At 37.8% G+C, this 21,391-nt stretch overlaps 1 protein-coding gene across 1 annotated transcript in view; it reads right to left on the reverse strand.

Annotated features, from left to right (window-relative positions):
• Positions 1–1,316: 1,316 nt before the first annotated feature.
• The window catches only part of lancl2 (LanC lantibiotic synthetase component C-like 2 (bacterial)), an 80,719-nt gene continuing 60,644 nt past the window's right edge, over positions 1,317–21,391 (reverse strand). Inside the window, exons 8-9 of the mRNA XM_039753502.1 lie at positions 18,611–18,683; positions 1,317–2,391 (exon numbers count right to left, since the gene is read on the reverse strand). Coding sequence (XP_039609436.1) covers positions 2,315–2,391; positions 18,611–18,683 — 150 coding nt within the window. The 3' untranslated portion in view covers positions 1,317–2,314. The remainder of the gene's footprint in view (positions 2,392–18,610; positions 18,684–21,391) is intronic.

Consider the following 21,391-nt stretch of genomic DNA (forward strand, 5'->3'; position numbering starts at 1 on the left):
GCTTCATTTGGGACGCTCTATACTGCTGAAAGGAGACATATAATAAAATGGACTAGCTAGTGGTCAAAAGGCAGACAGACAGACTAAGAGATGGATGAAAAGTAACGACATTTTTTCAGGATTAGAAAGCAAAAATCAACAGATAATAGGTAAAGATACACTAGAACACTGGCTGTTCATCCTCCATGATAAAGATCCATGTTAACACTACCTGGTCTTCTTTCATCTCCCTCCTGAATTTGCTTTTTAAGATCAAACTGGAATGTGAGTTGCCAGCACCTGCATACCTGCTCCAAATAAGACCCGAGTCCATTCCAGAGAACATCTATAGTGACTAAGTGACCTGACAGAACATTTTTACAGTGTAGCAAAAAACTGAAATCCTAGGAGAAAACATATGCAAATGGCAGAAACAAACTCCAAAGACTAACTTTTAAATACAAAATGCATTAAAAAATGTCTCATCAAATAGTTACCCGTTACAAAAACAGTTGCTAATTCACTCTTCAGAACTATAAGAATTTAAAATATGTTCATCAGATTCAGTAATTTGTGTATTTAATCAAATAAGAAATTCAGCATATGATAGCAACCACATTTTTATGAAATTGTAATGTTTCTGCTCATTTCTTCAAAGACTTTCGCAATCAGTTTTCTCTGCACTCAAAACCAACCTTTCCTAAGAAAAAACAATAAATCTGGAAATAAACACAATGGAGTCTTGAATCTTGATCAACATCCATCCATTATCCAGCCAGCTATATCCTAAGTACAGGGTCACGGGGGTCTGCTGGAGCCAATCCCAGTCAACACAGGGCACAAGGCAGGAGACAAACCCCGGGCAGAGCGCCAGCCCACCGCAGGGCACACACACACACACACCAAGCACACACGAGGGACAACTTAGAATCGCCAATCCATCTAACCTGCATGTCTTTGGACTGTGGGAGGAAACCTACACAGACACGGGGAGAACATGCAAACTCCACACAGGGAGGACCCGGAAAGTGAGCATATCTATTAAAACTTTCAAAATAAATATTATGGCAAAGCTCATCATAGTATATTGAGGACCCAGGAAAATAAGGGCCATATTCACTCATAAAAACTTTTAAAAAGTTTCTATTATTTATATATCCTACTACAGACCTAAAATGGTTTTGATTGCAATAATATGATGTCACCCCACATTCCTCCACTTTTTCAAGGACACCACTTTAAAAATGAAATATAAGCTTCACCACATACTTAACCTAACCTTTGTAATTTATAATAATGCTATACAGCGCGACACATAAAAGAAAAACAGACTTTAGTGAATTTACATATTTAATTGTTAGGACAATAATATCTATAAAACAACAAAAACAAAAGAGGACAGTTCACGCTTGACTCTAGAATTGAAAGATTAAAAAAAATTATAAAGTGTTTGCCTCAAAACATAGTTAACTACCAGTCAAAATGGTAACAGTCATCACACACTAAATAAAAGATCCTGGAACTTTCCAATGTAAGAATTATTTAGAACCTGTGGTCTGTAAATGCGGAGTATACCGATGCATATCTTTACATTATTTGGGAGTTTTGCACTGATTTCTATTGTAACATAATAATGAAAATATTTAAATTGTTGCATCATTCACTAAATTCATACATCTGTAACAGTCATAAACAGTTTCTTAAAGTACACGCATACTGAGGCTATAAAAATAAGTAGGACTCACCCTAGAGGATCATCAGAAACACGAGTTCACTTCACGAGTCAGGTGGCTATTAATAAATCATTGACTTGCAATCACAGACGCATTCCTTCCGACTTTTTTACTAACCACACTAGAATTACGTATTTATTACATGTTTTTTGGCACCATTTTTGACCAAAATGTGAAATTTAGAATGCTAATGTAATGGATAATAAAAACTTTATTCAACCTTAATTCATCATGTTGTGGATATGATACATGAGAATTAATCTCAGTGTTACATTCAAAAGTTGCAGTAAGTTTCAAGTTCCATGCACATAAATAAACACTTGTATAGATGATGATTTGGTGTTGTGTTCTGACAAACAGTACGAACAAACACCAAACTTGTATCACCATGCACTTACTTCGGATTCACTGAAAGGGTGAATATACAGTAGTCCCAAAACAAACTCAAATGAAAAAAGCAAAACAGATTGGTACTGTCCACAAACACTTCCCTTATAGTATATGACCATATGTTTGAGGCACTAATCTGTATCACAAAGACATTTTCATTCTCCTCTATTCCGCTGCTTGCAAACTTAACAAAGTACTCAGATGTGTCCATGTCAAAGTTCAAATGCTGGGAAGCGAGATGTTTCTGGTTTCAGTATGTCAGAAAGAAAGTAAATTGCTCCAGCCATTCCTGTAAAAAAATCCAAAAGATAAAACAAGAAAGTTAGGAAACATTACTAAAAAATATAACTTGTGTGCACCGAGTTCAGAATACATATATTGGTCGGTGTACTCTGGATTTATTCAAAATATCGCCAGTTGAATACACTCCAATCCATCTATTTTCCAAAGTTGCTTTCTCCCTGTCGTGAAAAAAAAGCAAGTTGAAGATAATATTTTGTGTCAATTTCACTAAGATTGAGTTTCTCTCATTCTGTATATCTTATGTATTTAAATGGCTATCACTTAAATACTTAATACAGCAGCATGACTACCAGAAGTGAATGCCTGAACAACTGTAGGGGATTAGGGGAAAAAAGGCAAACTTTTGGAGCTCACCTAATCATGTATTTTGTAAAATGTCTTCATATGCAATAGATAATATAAAACCATATATTTAGTTAAACTGTGCTGAAAAGATTTTGTTACAGGCCAACAATTATTGCAATACATCATCCAGATATTTTGCAAAAGTTAGTGATAAGTATTGTTTTTATATAGTGCCAGACTCACATACTCATATAAGAGGTTTTCATTATTTTTAATATGTTCTACTTTTTATCATAAAACCAATATCAAAATTATGAAATACCTCAAAGAATTAATGCAGTGAACAAAAAAGTGTGAAATCAAGACTTTTTTATATTTTAAATTATTGAATGAAGTCATATTTTTCCCCTTATGATAGTATTGAACACTCTTGATATCATCTTAACCAGGTTCACAAAACCTGGTTAATTATTTTGTGTTTTATATTTGTAATTTATTCAGATCTATAAACTTCCTAACATCCGGGTACTGTTCAAGCAGCTGCCTTTTTACAGAAGCTCTGTATTTTACTGTTTTTCTTTTCTTTCTGAACTTATTTACTAGTTACTAATCTCTCTATTATAAATAAAATCTTTGGAGGGAGATGAGACGTGATCTTCTGGGAAGACACTTTGACGTCGCGCGACACAAAGCAGTGAGACAAAAGGACAGCTGCTGTACAGACTTTTAAATGATTGATGTGCAGTGCGACAAGCAGAACAAGCAGCTCAGCATTAAGCCAGCAGATGATCCGACTGCATTTCCTTAGTGTGCGTTTGCAAAATGGCAAAACGACAGCTGCTGTACAGGCTTTTAAATGATTGATGTGCAATGCGACAAGCAGAACACGCAGCTCGCCAGCAGCAGCACCAAGACAGCAGCTGATGTGACTGCAACTCCTTAGCGTCCATTCAGGCACCGCCTTCACAACGCGAGAAGCATTATATGTCCCGCGAGAAAGACATTTAACCACACCCGGGGCCAGAAATAAAGGATAAAGAGTAGATGACAAAGTAGAACATCGTAAAGAATTCAAAAACGTTGCCGCAGTACACATGCACAGCAGGTCTTCTCGGAAGACACTTTGAAGTCCCACGAGACTACTTGCAAGACACACCCTACTTACAAACAATTTCTCGGAGACACTTTAATGTCCCGCGAGACAAAGAAGCAAGATAAAAGGATAGCTGCTGTACAGGCTTTTAAATGATGTCCACACAGCGCAGCATGCAGATCACACAGCACATCAAAAGCTGCAGTAGCTGCTGTACAGGGTTTTAAATGATCAACACGCAGCACGACATGCAGATCACGCAGCACGGCACAAGCGGTAGCTGGCTTAAAAGACAGCTGCTGTACAGGCTTTTAAATGAATGACGCACAGCGCGACATGCAGAGCACGCAGCTCAGTAGCTGTATAGGCTTTTAAATGATCGTCACGCTGCACGACATGCAGATCACGCAGCAGGGCACTAGCAGCCCCCAGTGGGATAATTCATTCACTACAGCTTTATTACTGGAAAATATCAAAAAATGAATGAAATAAAAATAACAATCTCTTTAAATTGTATATCTGGATAACCAAACCTGGGGTTTGGTGAGTGAAGCGAGCAGGGGGCAGAATTGATCTGGCTTCTAACTTGTCAAGGATAGTAGACACTAGATAGTAGCCATCAGATAAATGGATTTGAACTTTACCGACGAACAACAATGTATGCAAATCCAGGCGCCAGCTTCTCTTGACTACACTTCAAACAGGATCTAAACTGAGATGGAGTCACAATGTGCACCCAAAGGCTGTCTTATGTCTGCAACACCTGGGAACGTAAAAGACACTGAGAAAATAAAAGCAGGGTGCATTAAATACTCCCATAATCAGCTACTTGTACTGTGATCGTCAGCGCCATAGCAGCTCAGTTACATTTTATCATAGGAGCGGTTAGTCCACAAAAGGAGAGAGCAATGGGCTAGCACAAGAGTTGAAGCAAAGCGAACAGGTTTTAGAGCCAGTGTTTCATCTATTGTAATGGGAATTGTTTTATCACTGTCAAATAAGATGGATGAACTGTCTGCACTTACAGTGGGCCATGGAGCATACAGTTACTGTGGCATTTTGTGCTTTACGAAGAGCTTACTTAAACCTGATTTACCTGACACTGTTTTCATTCTGGACAAAACTGATCTTATTCGAGTAGACAGAGACCCTTTGCGGTGTGAATAAAAGACAGGAGGGGGACTGCTTATCTATGGGAATGTGAAATGGTGTAAAAGGGAGCATATTACAGTTAAAAACATAGCTTGTAATTCTGATGCTGAAATTCTGGCTGTTGGAGTCCTTCTGCATTATTTGCCCAGGCAGATAAATTACATCATCCTAATTAATGTTTATATTTCTCCCTCTGCAAATGGGGACCTAGCAATGGAAATGATTCATTCTGTCACTAACACTTTAATGAAGACTCACTCTGACTTTACGGTTATAATATGTGGTGACTTCAACCACTTGGCTTTGGAAGGAACAATGACAAATGTCTGTGAGTTTGTGACATGTTCCACTCATGGAAATAATAAGCTGGAGCCACTGTATTCAAATAAAAAAGCCTTTAACATGTAAACTACTGGCACCTTTAGGCAAATCTGACAACAACCCGATTCATCTTATTCCCAGGTACCAGCCTGTTATTAGACAGCAACCTGTTACCACCAGAATAGTTAGGAAGTACAGTCTGGAGGATGAAATGGCTCTGAATGACTGCTTCCAAATAACAGATGGGGAAATTATGTGCGATTCACATGAAGACAATATTGAGGGACTCTAGTCACTGCATCACAGACTATATTAACTTCTGTGTCAACACAGTGTTACCCAAAAACAGAGTGGACAGCTTTCTAAACACCAGGCCCTGGATAACTAATAAATTAAAAGGTCTCCTGAATAATCTTACAGACAGACCTCAGTATGTGTGTCTTGGAACTGCAGGTCTGACTTTGCGGTCAGGAACACAGGAGCTCTGCAGGGGACTGTACTTTCTCTGGTCCTGTTCAGCCTATATACATCGGACTTCCAATACATCTCGGAGTCCTGCCACGTGCAAAAGTTCGCTGATGACACTGCTATTGTGGGCTGCATCAGGAGTGAGCAGGAGGAGGAGTATAGGAACCTAATCAAGGACTTTGTTAAATGGTGTGACTCAAACCACCTACAACTGAACATCAGCAAAACCAAGGAGCTGGTGGTGGATTTTAGGAGGACCAGGCTCCTCATGGACCCCATGATCATCAGAGGTGACTGTGTGCAGAGGGTACAGACCTATAAATACCTGGGAGTGCAGCTGGATGATAAATTGGACTGGACTGTCAATACTGATGCTCTGTGCAAGAGAGGAAAAAGAGCAGACTATACTTCCTTGGAAGGCTGGTGTCTTTCAACATCTGCAATAGGATTCTGCAGATGTTCTATCATACGGTTGTGGTGAGTGCCCTCTTCTACGCGGTGATGTGCTGGGGAAGCAGCATAAAGAAGAAGGACGTCTCATGCCTGGACAAACTGGTGAGGAGGATAGGCTCTATTGTAGGCACGGAGCTGGACAGTTTGACCTCCGTGGTAGAGCGATGGGCACTGAGCAGGCTCCTGTCAATCATAGAGAATCCACTGCATCCACTGAACAGTTTCATCTCCAGACAGAGGAGCAGCTTCAGCGACAGATTGCTGTCACCGTCCTGCTCCACTGACAGACTGAGGAGATCGTTCCTTCCCCACACTATGCGACTCTTCAATTCCACCCGACGGGGGTAAACACTAACATTACACAAAGTTATTGTCTGTTATACCTGCATTTTTATCACTCTTTAATTTAATGTTTTTTATCAGTATGTTGCTGCTGGATTATGTGAATTTCCCCTTGGGATTAATAAAGTATCAATCTATTTATCTATTTATCTATAAGAAAAAAAAAACATTCAAATCCTGTGAGAGAGGCTGAAGGAAATACAGTGTGTGTTAAATAAAAAACTCACTCAGAATAACATGAAGGATGTCTGGAATGGGCTGGATATAATTACAGGACTCGTGGCTCAAGTGCTAGAAGGGAATGTGGACAAAGCAATTTGCCCTGAACCCATTTTTTTTAAGAGATTTTCCTCCCACTGTAGCCTTCTTCCAATGACCAGCCTGTCACACTATCCTTACTATATCAACAACTCCTTCCATGTCAATTGAAATGGGCAGTGACAGGTCAACCTCTGATCTCAGTGTGGATTGTCCATAACTGAAGACCAAGTAAGGAGACAACGGAGGAAGCTACAAACAGGAAAAGCTGTGGGACCAGATGGAGTCAGTCCTCTGGTTGTTAAGGCCTGTGCTGACCAATTTTGTAGTTTTCTCTGTCACCTATTTAGTCTGTCCCTAAGGCTTCAGAAAGTGCCACTGATTTGGAAAACATCCTGCATTGTTCCTGATCCAAAGAAGTCAGGTGCCTTTTCATTTAATGACAAGGTGGCACTTGACAGACTGGTCCTGGACTACATGAGTTTGCCTATCAGACAATGACTGGAGTGGAGGATGAAAGTATCTATCTGCTCTACAATGCTCATTCTCACCTGGACAAAGCTGGCAGCACTGTGAGGATGATGTGTATTGATTTCTCCAGTGTTGTCAATACCATCTAGCCATCCCTCTTAAGGGGTAAACTGAAGAGGTGTGCAGGTGGATGAGCCTATATTGTCCTGGATAATGGACTATCTGTCAAGCAATCCACAGTTTGTGAGACTCGCAGACTGTGTTTCTGATGCAGATGTAAGCAACATTGGAGCACCACAAGAAACAGTCCTGTCTCATTTTCTATTTATTCTGTACATCTCCAACAACAAATATAACAGCAGGTCATGTCACTTAATAAAAGTCTCATGATTCTGCACTTACGGGGTGTATTGATAAAGGGGATGATACAGTCTAAGAGTCAGGTGGGGAAGTTTGTTTCTTGGTGCAAAGAGAATTGTCTGCATCTTTTCATCTGTAAAACCAAGTAACTGGTTATTGATTTTCTTCACACCAAGAAGCCTCTGAATGTCCGATCACTATTCAAGGACTGGATGTAGAAGTGGTGCACTCCTACAAGTACTTGGGGGTCCACATTAATGATAGGTTGGACTGGTCTCAGAACACAGAGGAACTATATAAGAAAGGGCAGAGCAGGCTCTTTTACCTTAACCTCAGTCTGGAACCCCTGGAGTTGGTAGCAAAGGACAGGATTAAAACAAAACTCGGTGCCATTATGAACAATGCTGCATATCCTCTGACACACTAATACCGAGTAATTTCAGCAAAAGTGTGTCAAGAAATAGTACTGGGACTCCTTAAAACTAACAGCAATATGTTTGCATTATACCTCACTGTGACAGCCAAGTCAGATCTTTTCTTTCTTTTCAAATGTATTGTTTTATAGTCACTCTGGTGTGTGTTTAGACCAACACTTGTGCATGTGTATTTATTTACTTATCTACCTATTCATGTATTGTTTCTTTAAAGAGCTTCAGCAAAAACCCAAATTACCCCCTGTTATATCTACGGTTAAATCAGTTTTCATTTCAATATTAAAGTTTTTTTTCTGTTTATCAGTGAGGCCAAAGGCCAAATTAAATCCTCTATCATTTATAATTGTATAACAACAAAATGTGAAAGCCTCCAGGAGGTGAATACTTTTATACACACTGTAGTATCCTCTGAACAGTTGATTCTGAGATATATTTGCTGCTTGAACTCTATGAAGCATTTACAGTAATTGGGCTGTAATCTGAGGTACAGTTAACTGGCAATTTCAGAGGCTGAAGACTAATAACTGGATTCTCTGCAGCAAATGTAACTCTTGGTCTGCCTTTCCTATGGCCTTGCAAGAGCTGGTTTAGCACTTTGTGATGACTACATATCAAGAAACTTCCAAGACTTTTAAGATTGTCTGGATTGATTAAACGTCATGTCTTAAAGTAATGATGAACTATCATTTCTTTTTGATAAGCAAAGCTGGTCTACTATCAACTACTACAAACATCTACCAAAAATGAGTATTTACACCCACTCTATCTTGCACAACACAACTAGTTTGCTGAAATTAATAAGAAAAAAGAGAGACATACATGGTAGTTAGAGTAATCGAATGAGTGTGGTTCAAAATATCCCAACTCTACATTTCATTAATGTTCTAAATAAAAACTACATTTGGAAAAGGCATTAAAATATTTTTTGTTTTCAAACGAAATGCATAAATATCCATCAAGTGAACTTCACAGTGGTTAAAAGTTTCCATTTTTATGGAAATGCACTCAGTTTAATTTCTAATGTTTCATGAAATCAAGGCATAAAACAAATAAATGTTAAATAAAAAAAATAACAAGTCAAGGAATCATTAAGTGTACATAATTTTGTTCAAATTTTTGATTCATCAAAGTAGCCAACTTTTGCTGATATAATAGCCAAACTGTGGTAACCCTTTTGATTCATAATGCTGATCACTCTGTGCAAGTCACCAACTCGGTCTCCAGCAAGGGAACCCCAGACCATCACACTGCCTTCTTAGTGTTTGACAGTTGGTGTCACACAATGAGGAACCATCTTCTCACCAACTCAATGGCATGCGAACACCCTTAGTAATGAACTGGAGATTTCAAATTTTGATTAATCGGTTCAGAAGACCTTTTTTCCAGTTTGCAGGAGTCCACAGCCGATGTGTCATACTATTTCTTTTAAACAATGGAGTTCTTACTGCCATTCACTCCGTTAAACCTTCAGCAGAAAGTCTCCTCTTCACAGTAGAAACTGAGACTTGCTTTTTTCAACCACTGTTAAGCTGAGCTTGAAGCTGTTGTGCTAGGAGACGTCTGTCACGCAAAATGGTGACCCTCAGAAACGTGTCATCTGATGGGGTTGTGAAATTTGGGTCTGTCTGATCTTGTCCTATCAGAGTTTCTTCCAGTTTCCAACTGCATTTGAAATGTGTAGGATGCTGTACTCACTGACATTTTGATTTATTTATTTATTTTTTTTTGCAATTTCTCTAAATGAAAGGTGTACACTTCTAAGGCTAATATTGCTCTGTCTCGTTTCATTTGTTAATTGCAGTTTTCTTGTCATTATCACTGGAATTTACAACTTTCTACAATGTAATATTGTCCAAGTAGTACTTAACAGTGTAGTAGTAACACAGTGTACTCCAACTCTGCTCTAAGACAGACAGAGGGTTTTTAAGTAATCAGCAGATGGTGGGACACCAGTACAAATTGTTTGCTTCAACTTCCAACTTAATTTACTTTAATTGCTGCAGAACATCTGTAGGATGTAACATATTAGTTGTTCCCTGAAGAAGTCCTAAATGTAATATTCTGAAATTTCATTTTTTTCAGTTTTTGCAAACCTAAATTTTAAATTTAAACCTCTGCAGTTTACTGCTTACCATTTCACCATTTTAGGCCATTCATTGTATTTCGACTGATTAAATTTGAAGAAAAACTAGAAAAACTGCGGTACTCTAAAACTTGACTGGTAGTGTACTTAAATTTGCCTCACAAAACACACTTCCAGTAATTAACAGCAAACCTTTATATCAAAATATTAAGATTTTGGTGCCACACAGAGTTTTGTTGCAGTGCAGCAGTGTATTAGCCAGCGAAAGCAATGTGAAGAAGTTGTCTGTTATTATGGTTCTGCCTTTGTCCAGAAACGACTCAACAAGCTTTATGACCACAGACTTGGAAAGTCTTTGCCCTGGGTGGTAACTCAAGACACAGCTCTCAACAAGCGTTGCCAGATGTCTGAAGCTGCAGCAAATCTGTCGTTTTCAACACGTTCTACACAGATGGCTTTGTTGTCAATGCGCAAATGCCGTATGATAGTCTGATAGCGGTCACGGGACATTGTATCTTTGATTGCCGGCACAACAAATAGTTGTGACCAGTCATCAACCGCAGCACTAACTGTGGTCACTGCTGCTCTTGTGAAAAGAATGGAGATAAATGCCATTAACCCAGAGAGGAAGAGGCAAGTTCGTTGTACCATGTGACCATTACTGACAGAATAAAACTGGAAAAGAAAAAAAAAAAAAGTGCTAACTTTTACAAGTAGCCAAAATATACACTAGGTGTTACAGACTCAAATCAAGTGTATGTTTTTATTATATTATAGCAATAATAATAGCAGCTCACTACTCAAAACATGGAGCTACCGGACTCGAACCAGGAATCTTTTGGTGATAAAGGCACCATCCAAGAATGCACAGCAACTTTCTGTTGATTGACATTTGAGCTTGGGTTTTTAACTCATTGACAGCAACATGTAAATTGAATAATTTTTTTTTCTTTGGTTATATTCTTGAATAAAAGTGCACGTGTTTATTTGATATTTAGACTAAAGTCTTCACACATTATGCACTTCACGTCATTATAAGTATAAAAAAATGAAAAGAGTTTATATTTTAGGTATGTGTTAAGTATTTCTTGCCTTACAATTCCTGTCATCTTACATTTACACAGATCTTTGTAGACACGGAACACACATGAAATGTATGTATTACAAATAACAATATATTATTTACACTATACTGTACACCTCCTGCGGTGGGTTGGCACCCTGCCCAGGATTGGTTCCTGCCTTGTGCCCTGTGTTGGCTGGGATTGGCTCCAGCAGACCCCCGTGACCCTGTATTCGGATTCAGCGGGTTAGAAAATGGATGGATGGATGGATGTACACCTCACATCCAGATAAAAACACTCGAGGTCTGAGAATTTTGAGACTGACTTCATTTCCCTGGGGAAGGGGAGACGGACAGCAGGCTACTTGTGCTGATCGACACATCTGCAAAACAAAAAACGTTGATGAGGACAGGTACAAAGGAATTTAAGGTGGCCCAAGTTTTTTCGTAGGCTTCATGGATTCTAGTGTTTAATTGAGTGTATATGAAATGGGCATTATTTTGAATTATCACATAATGTGTGTCCTTTTTGGTACATTCGTTGAATAAAATCATAGATTATTGACTGTACAACACTAAGTATGACTGTAGTGTGCGTCACTCATCTTGTGAAAAAAAGTCAAATTATTAACTAAGAATTCTCCTGTTCCGCACAACTAAATCAAGATGAACATTTCTAAGAAATCCCACAATCCTGAGGTAAATAAACAGGTTAAAAAAACAAGATGGATCCCCCCACCAAAAAAGACTACTATGCAAGTTATTCCTTAAATACAGAAAAATGATGAACAATGAAGCCAACAGGCATGAACTAGTCCCTGCCTAAAAGATTGGGTACAATGAAAACCTGCATTTAATAGTGATCCATAGTACAGGTTTATAGTAAGAAAGTTCTGTATTTATTTAATATTTTCTTTTTCATTTGTGTATTTTAATGAAGGCCTTTTCATGACTGTCTTTTCAAGTTTTACTTTTTTTTTGTGTAAGACAATTAAGTGCAATTTAAAATAAATTTTTTTCCTTCCTTGTTGCAACAAGTAGGTTCATATTTTATTTTCTCTCGTTTTCCTCAATAAGAAAGTCCTATACTTTATTTTGTATTTTTCTTTTTCATATAGTCTTTTCAATAAAAGCCTTTTCATGACTCTCTTTTAATACTTTGCCTAAATAACATTTGTCATTCTATATAATGCCTAGGTATTACATACAATGCCTAGGAAAGTACATAAAATATTAAAATAATTCTGATGTTTCATACTTTGCCCAAAAACTACAGGAATTCTATATATTGCCTGCTTTTCATACATTGCCTGTAACATATAGGGTGGTCCTGATCTAATTAGATAGATAGATAGATAGATAGATAGATAGATAGATAGATAGATAGATAGATAGATAGATAGATAGATAGATAGATAGATAGATAGATAGATAGATACTTTATTAATCCCATTATGCAATTTTCATTACACTATAACTTACTAAGTTTATTACATAGAAAATCACCCGAAAAATCCCGGACCATAGAGAAGTGTGCGAACTGACGACATGAAGAATCATCTTTGCGCCGAACTGGAATCACCCCAGCATAAATCAAAGTCATCCAGATGATCTGGATCTGCATAATTAGATCTGGACCACCCTGTATATATTTGGCAGGCTTACATACACAGGGTTGTATCAAAAACTACACTTCAGAAAAAAGGTTTTGTTTGTTTCTTCTAGTAGTAGATAAGCGCCATAATATTCATAATATTTATATATATGGTGCCCTATTAATAAAGTAAAAACTTTATAGACTCCATAAGTCCTTATATGATACATTTTTGTTGTTTTAGTTTTTAAAGACATACAGTATATGTAATATATTTTTAAGGATTTGCTGTTTTTCATTTCCCCTTTACCTGTGTTACATATTTAGCTTTGATTTTTGTGTTTTCTTGCTTAGTCTTCTTTTCACATTAGAAAAAATATTAACAAGACTGCATGAAAATGGACAGAAACAACAGGTTGCCAATAAAAAAAGTAACAGCTACCAGTGATGCTTCCTACTGTACAACTAGCAAATTGACAAAAGATGGAATATGTACTTGTATACTTCTTATGTAATAAAGCTGCCATAGTAACCACTGAAAGATCCCAATGTCTCCACAGTAGGTGAAATAAAGCTGTAGACGCAAACTGCGCGAGTCTTTGCAAGAACAGGAGAGAGTGCTCTGCACTGCAAAAATCCGAACAATATAGGAATTACCATTTACAGCGAATATCTGAAATAAGTAGCAAAAAGAAATAAAAATGAGGAATATAAGCAGACAAGACTTTTAATAAGAAAAATGAGGAAATTCTACAATGCAATAATTCATGTTATTTCAGTGAAGTTCCCAACTGCAGATTAAATCAGCCTCCCATTTTTCAAATGATCAGAAAACAATCACTACAGCAACGCTCAAGGTAATTTCAACTGCAACTGAAAAATATAATGAAAACTCTGTGTTTAATATATTTATGAGAAAAATGAAACAATATCCACAAGACTAGACAATATCAAATGGTAGTATGCAGCACAACTCATTGTCCAGGCTTTGGTCTTGTCACGTCTGGACAACTGCAAATCTTTGCTGGTAGGAGTATTTGTATGTGTCAAGCCGCTGCATACGATTCAAAATGCTGGAATTACAAACAGAAATTTCTACCACTTTAATTTTCTTTCAGGGGGCAACCAGTTAACCTTGTTGAGTTTAATGGCTGTTAAACCAGCAAAGAGAAAGAACTGTAAAATAAACACACATCATCCAGTGGGCAGTGGTTCTGTTGGAAAAGGACAGAGGTCAATGGTGATTGGTCAGATTCATTCAAGGCAACAGAAATATAAATACTCAAAACAATCGCCTTTTGCAACAGTGATGTACACAACTCTGAAATCACAAAGTGTTGAACTTTAAAGCAGATTGGCTACAAACTGTTGAAAATAACTAGATCTAGAGTAATGAAAATAGGAAAATACTATATTGCCTGGTTTGAAGATTCTCAATTTCTGTTGCAAGTCATTGGTGGAGTCAGAAATTAGTATAAACAGCATTCATCTTAATTTATATTTTTAAATTATGCCTTGCTTCAGTGTAACAGTGCTTGTGGGTAATGTTTTTTGGCACGTTAGGACTCTTCATACCATAGTTGTTTTGTGACATCATTAGAATGCCACGGTGTACTTAAGCATTACTGCAAACCATGTATAGGCCTTTGTGATCACAGTTCACCCTTTTTTAACTGGATACTCCTTTAAGGATAATTGCATGTCACAAAATGAGTGTCACTGCATAGACTCCCATCTTTTACTATGGTCTGTGAAGTTAGCATATTCCCCCAATGTCTTCATAGATTTTTCTCCAGGCACTCTACTTTTCCTTCCATGATTCTAATTCTGCCCCATGTGGATTTGTACAGGAGTACAACCTGTGGTGAACTAATTCTGCATTCAGGGACAGACCCTGCCTTGAACCTCATCTTGCTGGGTATGCACTAGACCAGTGTTTATTAGCCACTGGGCCACAATCCACTTTTGGGGCATGAGACACCACCTTTGGGTCAGCTGACTTGGGAAGAAATTTGTTGAATTTATATCCATGCAAAGCTGCTGGACCAGACAACATACCTGGCTGAGTGCTTTGGGAGAGTGCAAACTATCTGACATATCTTTACAGATATCTCTAACATTTTCCTGATGCTTCAAAATCACCACCATCATACCCATGCCAAAGAGGTCCTCTTTCTCTTGCCTAGATGACTATCACTCTACAGCATTCATACCGGTCATCATGAAGTGCTTCAAGAGGCAGCTCCTACCCCTTGGCAGTCTGGCCTCCTGCCTTCAAACCTACTCCTAACAGCTTATTTATATGCAGTATAATAATAGCTTTTTTATTACTATTTCAAATTATTACTGTATATTCACTTGGTTATTATTAAACGTATTAGTGCACAGTATAGAATACTTTGCTACTTGTCTTGTGGTTTTGTATATGTTGCACCATGGTCTTGGGCAGGGGTACCCACTCTTTTTCGGCTTGCGAGCTACTTTTAAAATGACCAGGTCAAAATGATCTATCTACATTAAAAATGCTATATATATATATATATACACTGAGTATCAGAGGTGTGTAGTAACAAGTTACATTTACTTGAGTAACTTTTTAAAAAAATTGTAGTTTTACTGCACCATACTTTTTACTTTTACTTGAGTACATTTGTGAAGAAGAAACGCTACACTTACTCTGCTACATTAGGCAACACTCGAATCGTTACTTTTTTCCATTAGATAAAGTCTAACAGACAATTTTCAAGGCTGCACACACGCCTTCCATTGCGTCTCCAGCTCTGATGCAAGGTTTTAGATGTTCCCCAAATCAAGGCGCTGCAGCTTTGAGGACAGATGTTGCATTTTTCGTTTGAAAGCATTAACTGAGCTAATCATATTGACCATGGTTTTCTCTTTTCCTTGCAGCTGTAAATTAAGCTCATTCAACATGTTGGTCAGATCGGAAAAAAAAATGCCAAGTCTAGTGGCCATTGATTGTTATTAAATTACTTGTATTCTGCATGTTTAATGACAAGGAGAAACTCTTTTTTCTCCGGCCAGAGGTCTTGAAATCTCAGTAGGATTTTCTCCCTAGCCATCTGCCTCAACGAAGGCCTCTTTTATCATCTCTCCATCTTGGAAGGACTTCTTATGCTTAATGATCGAGTGACTCACCCAGAACGAAGCTTTGGTGTGTCTGCCTTTGCTTTTGAATTCAGCCGAGTGAAAAATGACGGCTGTCTGATTAACTGCAATTTTAGTTCCCTCTCCTTTCTTTCTCAGATTGCTTTTCAGAAGGAAGTCAGTTTCGTAGTTTTTATGAACAGTTTGAAAGTGCCTTTCCACATTTTCCTTCTTTGGAATAGCAATGATAGATTGACAGATCAGACAAACGCACTTCAATTGTGACATTGTGAGAGAAAAAAAAATCCTCTTCCAATTCCACAACCAGCCCATAAACAACTATTTTTTTTTTTAATCCCTTCTTTAGTCGATATAAATTGGAAGGCTTACAGTAGCTCTTTAGAAGAAAAGAGATCTCAGACTGGCCGCCCTGTATGTCAATCAAGTGACAAATGCCATGAGGAGTATATATGATACATTTAAAGAAATTTTTTTTGAATGCTACAAGTTCTACCTGCACTCCCTTTCCGATTTACCGGTCAATCGCGATCGACGCATTGGGCACCCCTGGTCTTGAGGAACATAATTTTCATACAAATGTTCCCCATGTTCCTAATGTCAGGCTTTCCGTCAACAAATGTTTTCCTGACACCAAGGGGCTAATCCCACCCCCATTCTTTAATACTGTATTCTATTCGTCACCTCACTAGTTATAACCAAAGGTGAACCTTTTGATTGTGTACCACTTTGCTGTATTTGAATTGTTTTTCGGGAGAAAATTTTGCCTGGGATTGTCATTAACCAAAAACACAAAAATCTGGGTCTCAATGCCAAAAACATTGAGAACCACTGCTCTAGGCCACCACAAGCTCAAACTGAATTAAGCAGGTCTGAGAATGTTGTATTATACTATTATTATTTCGTAAAATAATACTGGCTTCTTATTTTCTTCAATTTTCCCGTATTAATACAAACTTGTTTCTTACTACTTTGACCTTTTTAAGTTTTAAACTGTTTATTTTAGCCTCTGCCTCAGTTTCCACTTTACTTAGTTCTTTTCTATCAATTCTAACATTTATTGTTTTTTTCTACCTTTGATGTTTTCCCAGAATATCCAGGTTTCTTTGTGACACTAATATTTCACAAAGTTCTACTCTTATTGTTTCTCCGCCTGTTATTTGTGTTTGTTGAGTTAAAGATTATAGAAAATGTATATTTTTTTTATTGACTCAAGATAAATACTTTTTTCGTTCAAACAAATTTCAAATGCCTTCTCAGCTATTTTGCTAAAGCTTTTATCACTTAGCTGTTGGCTGAGTTGCCTTCCCTTTCTAACTATCAATGGATTCTTCATTTGGACTTTTATCTTATATCAGAGAAAAATGATCACTCCTTCCAGCAGCTTATCTTCACTTTCCGCACTGTTTTGTAGTTATTCCTGATGTTTGTTTTTTGCTTTTATTGTTTCTCTATCAAGATGTTCAGATTTGGGATTTATTTTTAACTTTAATTCTCTTCATTTTTATAGCTTTAAGTATTGATTATTTTAATAACAAGGTATAGTCTCATCAGGCATTTTGAAAAAGTGTATCAGAACTGTAGTAGAGACACAATGCAGCTTAGCTGGTATCTCAGTCAGCATGACATTTTCAAAACTAAGCTTCCTGACTTGTTCCTAACAACAGGTTTCAACTATCACAAACTGATATTATCACTCTTTTATTTGGGAAATTTTCATCCATGACCAATTTCTTTGTCTATGTGGATAGCTACTCCTCCTCCATTTATTTCAAGTTAACCTTCCACAGTATAAGTAAAAGCAGACTATATTTTCCTACTTCTTTTCTTTCTTCAGAGTCTTTCTTTCTAGACGTCTTTCATCCTAGATGCTGACTATTTTATGGAAATATGTTGTGAGCCTTGTTTTCTCCACTGTCCATTGAAGTGTTTTATGCTGATTAATTGAAAAAAGAAAAAAAGAAAAACTACTAGTTATATTACTATAAAAAATAGAAGGTGAAATCCTTAAAAATCTACCAGTTTTTATCTTAACAGATTATTTCCTAGCAGCCATATGACTACAATGATTAAAGACAGCAAATACTTATATAAGCATAAAACAGTTTTACAGAAAGAAAACAAGAAATTTGCAGACTTTTAAATGACACAGCACAAATAATATCAACTTGTACATTTATGAGCTTTACTCATTTTTTTACTAAACAAACAAACAAATAAATAAATAAATAAATCTCAGCATCCAACTCAGGGATGCAGTAGAGCCACAGCCAATTTCAGCAGCAATGAACAGAAGACTGGATCCTATCCTACACGAGACAGAAAAATCCACAGCTGTTTACACACGGACTATAAACAATCAATTAAATTAACAGCATGCTTATGGTATTTGGGAAAAAGCTCAGGAACAGAATTCTACATCACTTTGCATTATGCTATTTGTTTGGAAAACTAGATTGTTTAAGTAAGACTGATTATACATAAAATACAATCATTAAAACTGAGTATTTTATTAAACAGCTGCACAGAGTAGAGTATATTTATCCTCATTAAATATTAGCTATTGAATCATATAATTTATTTCTGCTTTTCAAATTCCCAAAGTCCTTATTTTCATTTGACTTTTTGTTGGAAACAAAAATGTTTCAATTCACACACTAACTCAGTTAATAAACACATAGAACGATAGCTAGGATTCAACCTACCTTCAAATAGCGAATATGGTCTATCAGGAATACGACATCCATGGGTTCCATAATCTAAACACCATTCTGCAAACTATAAAACAGACACAACCAGTCAAGAATGTGACAGTAGTTTTAAAATAAATGGTATAATAATAATTCATCCAGCATTCACCTAGCCATCCATTAATTCATTTTGTGACCTTCTTCTCCAGTTCATGGTCACAGAGAGCAAAAATGATCATATTTTTAAAAATCCAAATATAATTACTTAACATTAGAATTACCAAAGCCTTCGAAAATACTCGTAGATCCGGCCCACCTCTCCGCCAGCGTCTTTTCTCCTGTAAATGTGTCTGTCGATAAAGACAAGCAGCAAGCAGCCTACTATTCCATTCCCCCTACCGCCGCAGAACGTGCACAAAGTTCTCCCAGCTCATGCCTTGATTATCTGGGAGAGTAGTACTGGAGTTTTAGAGTGGAAATAATAGTCACTCCCAGATAATCAAGGCATGAGCTGGGAGAACTTTGTGCACGTTCTGCGGCGGTAGGGGGAATGGAATAGTAGGCTGCTTGCTGCTTGTCTTTATCGACAGACACATTTACAGGACAAAAGACGCTGGCAGAGAAGTGTGAACGGATTTAAGGTGGGTCAGATCTACGTGTTTTTTCGTAGGCTCTGGTTATTCTAGTGTTAATTTATACTAATTTCAGCATACCTCTATAGATGATTATAGTATTAAAATATTTTCCTTGTGTTGCTAGCTATGTATTGACAAGTCTAGAAGAGAGTGTTGAAGTTTCATTTGCCAACTTGTCTTTTTCCCTTTAAGCAACAATGCTAAAGAACATTAAGAGTCTTTGAGTGTTAAAAGCTCTACAGTTGGTGAGTAAAGCACAAAAAATGTCAGAACAGCCTACTAGAAACTAAACTAACACTAGAAGACTTTGAAATAAAGTACATATGAGTGGCTTGAAAAAATTCATAACCCAGCTTGGAAGTCATATGGTTTTGCTTGTTTAGCTCTTTGACAAAAATAGAAAAGGGAAAGATTTGCTCAGGGCTGCTCCCGTCCATCAGCGGATGACCCAAGAAGTCAGAGGGCCAGTGCCTGATCTGTCTGTCCCGTACGTTTTCAGGGCAGTTGTCACACCCCACCTCCATGGGGTAAGGTCTGGGTCGGACGTGTCTTCCAAACTCACACAGTCATCATCCTCTCTGGAGGCATCGGCCAAAAAGCTGTAAAACTTTCCCAGGGCTTGTCACACCTGAGCCTGGCACTTACTTCCATTAAGATTGTATCTCATAGTCCTCCCGCTGCTCCGTTGGCCTTATCACTTCCCGCACTTTACCAATGGTAAGGCCATGCTCCTGGACCCTCACTACCTTCGTGCTCAATATGGTCTTCATTTCCCCCCATCATGGGTGGGAACGGCATGTCTTTGGGCCTTCTTGTGCTGTCCATGCATGCCAAAATCACCACAAAAAAATTTTAAATGGGTCTCCTGCCAGTAGACAATCAGAAAGTCCCATCCGGGATGCCATTTGTTACCACCAGGGCACTCCAGCCACCCTAAACACCTGAATACACCAGACACAGGCACAAGTGCAGCACAGCACACATTTTATTTAAGTGGGGAAGTGTTTTTCCCTCACTCCCTACTCCTGCAGCACAGTACACAGTCAACTGTATCACACAGCAAGCACAAACAGAGCACCATCTTCCTCTCTGTCTCCTTCTGCCTTCACTCCTCCTGGCAAGCTTTGTCACCTTCTATACTGCACCTGGGAGTACTCCAGAAGGCTTGTTAGCAAGATCCTGAAGTCGCCCAACAAAATAGGGCCCTGCAGCAACCTCTGGCAGCACCCCCAGAACCCAACAGGGCTGAGCTGACAAATACTAACTCTTATGTAGTCCTGTGGGAATCCGCGGTGCCGTTGCACCCCAACGGGGCTACCAAAAAGCAGCTTGGTAGAGATAATACCCTTCACAAGCCCTCTCCCCCTTCCTTCCATTCTTGAGGCGTCCTGGCCAGGTAATAGCGCCAGCCGGCATCTGTCACAATACGCATACTATACACACACAATAAATAAATGATTTAAGGTTTAAAGGTAGTCTTTAAAATTACCTCTTATATTCTGTAATTAAACATAACTCAACATGTTCAATCGCTGCATAGAAGTAGGCCTGTCAGTGGGTAGCTGACAGATTGCTTGTGTGGGAATACACACACACACACACACACATATAAAATGAATCAGCATTTCCATATTCAGCTGCACTTTAATTTCACCAGTCCTTTAAAGATGCTTCTGCCGTAGGACTCCGTGGGAACCAAACTGCTAGTATGATGGACTTTTGCTAAAGAAACTGCCTTAACAGGTGAATACCGGTACTCTCTTTCTCACTCCCTCCACACTATACAAAAAAAGTCTGCACCAATGTCTTTCTTTCTCAGGTCCAATACAGCAATGTTACAATATTTTTAGCATTTGAAAAATAATATACATTGGGGAACAAAGACACATGTTCACAATTATAGATAATTAAATAAAAACATCAAACATTTAATTTTAGTGTTTGTTAATTGTGAACAACAAAAAGTTGTCAATGTTCAGTGACCTTTAAAAAATAAATACATTAATAGGCTGAACCTATAAGCAGAACTTCACAACAACGAAGTAGGCTCAGCCTTCACACTGACATGGAAACACTTTTATTTTCCTTTTTTTTTGACATGAAATCATATGCTACTTATGAGTAATTTTTCTCCTTCTTTTGCTCTAAATTTTTTTTTTAC

The sequence above is a fragment of the Polypterus senegalus genome, chromosome 5, assembly GCF_016835505.1.
Source record: "Polypterus senegalus isolate Bchr_013 chromosome 5, ASM1683550v1, whole genome shotgun sequence".
NCBI lineage: Eukaryota > Metazoa > Chordata > Cladistia > Polypteriformes > Polypteridae > Polypterus > Polypterus senegalus.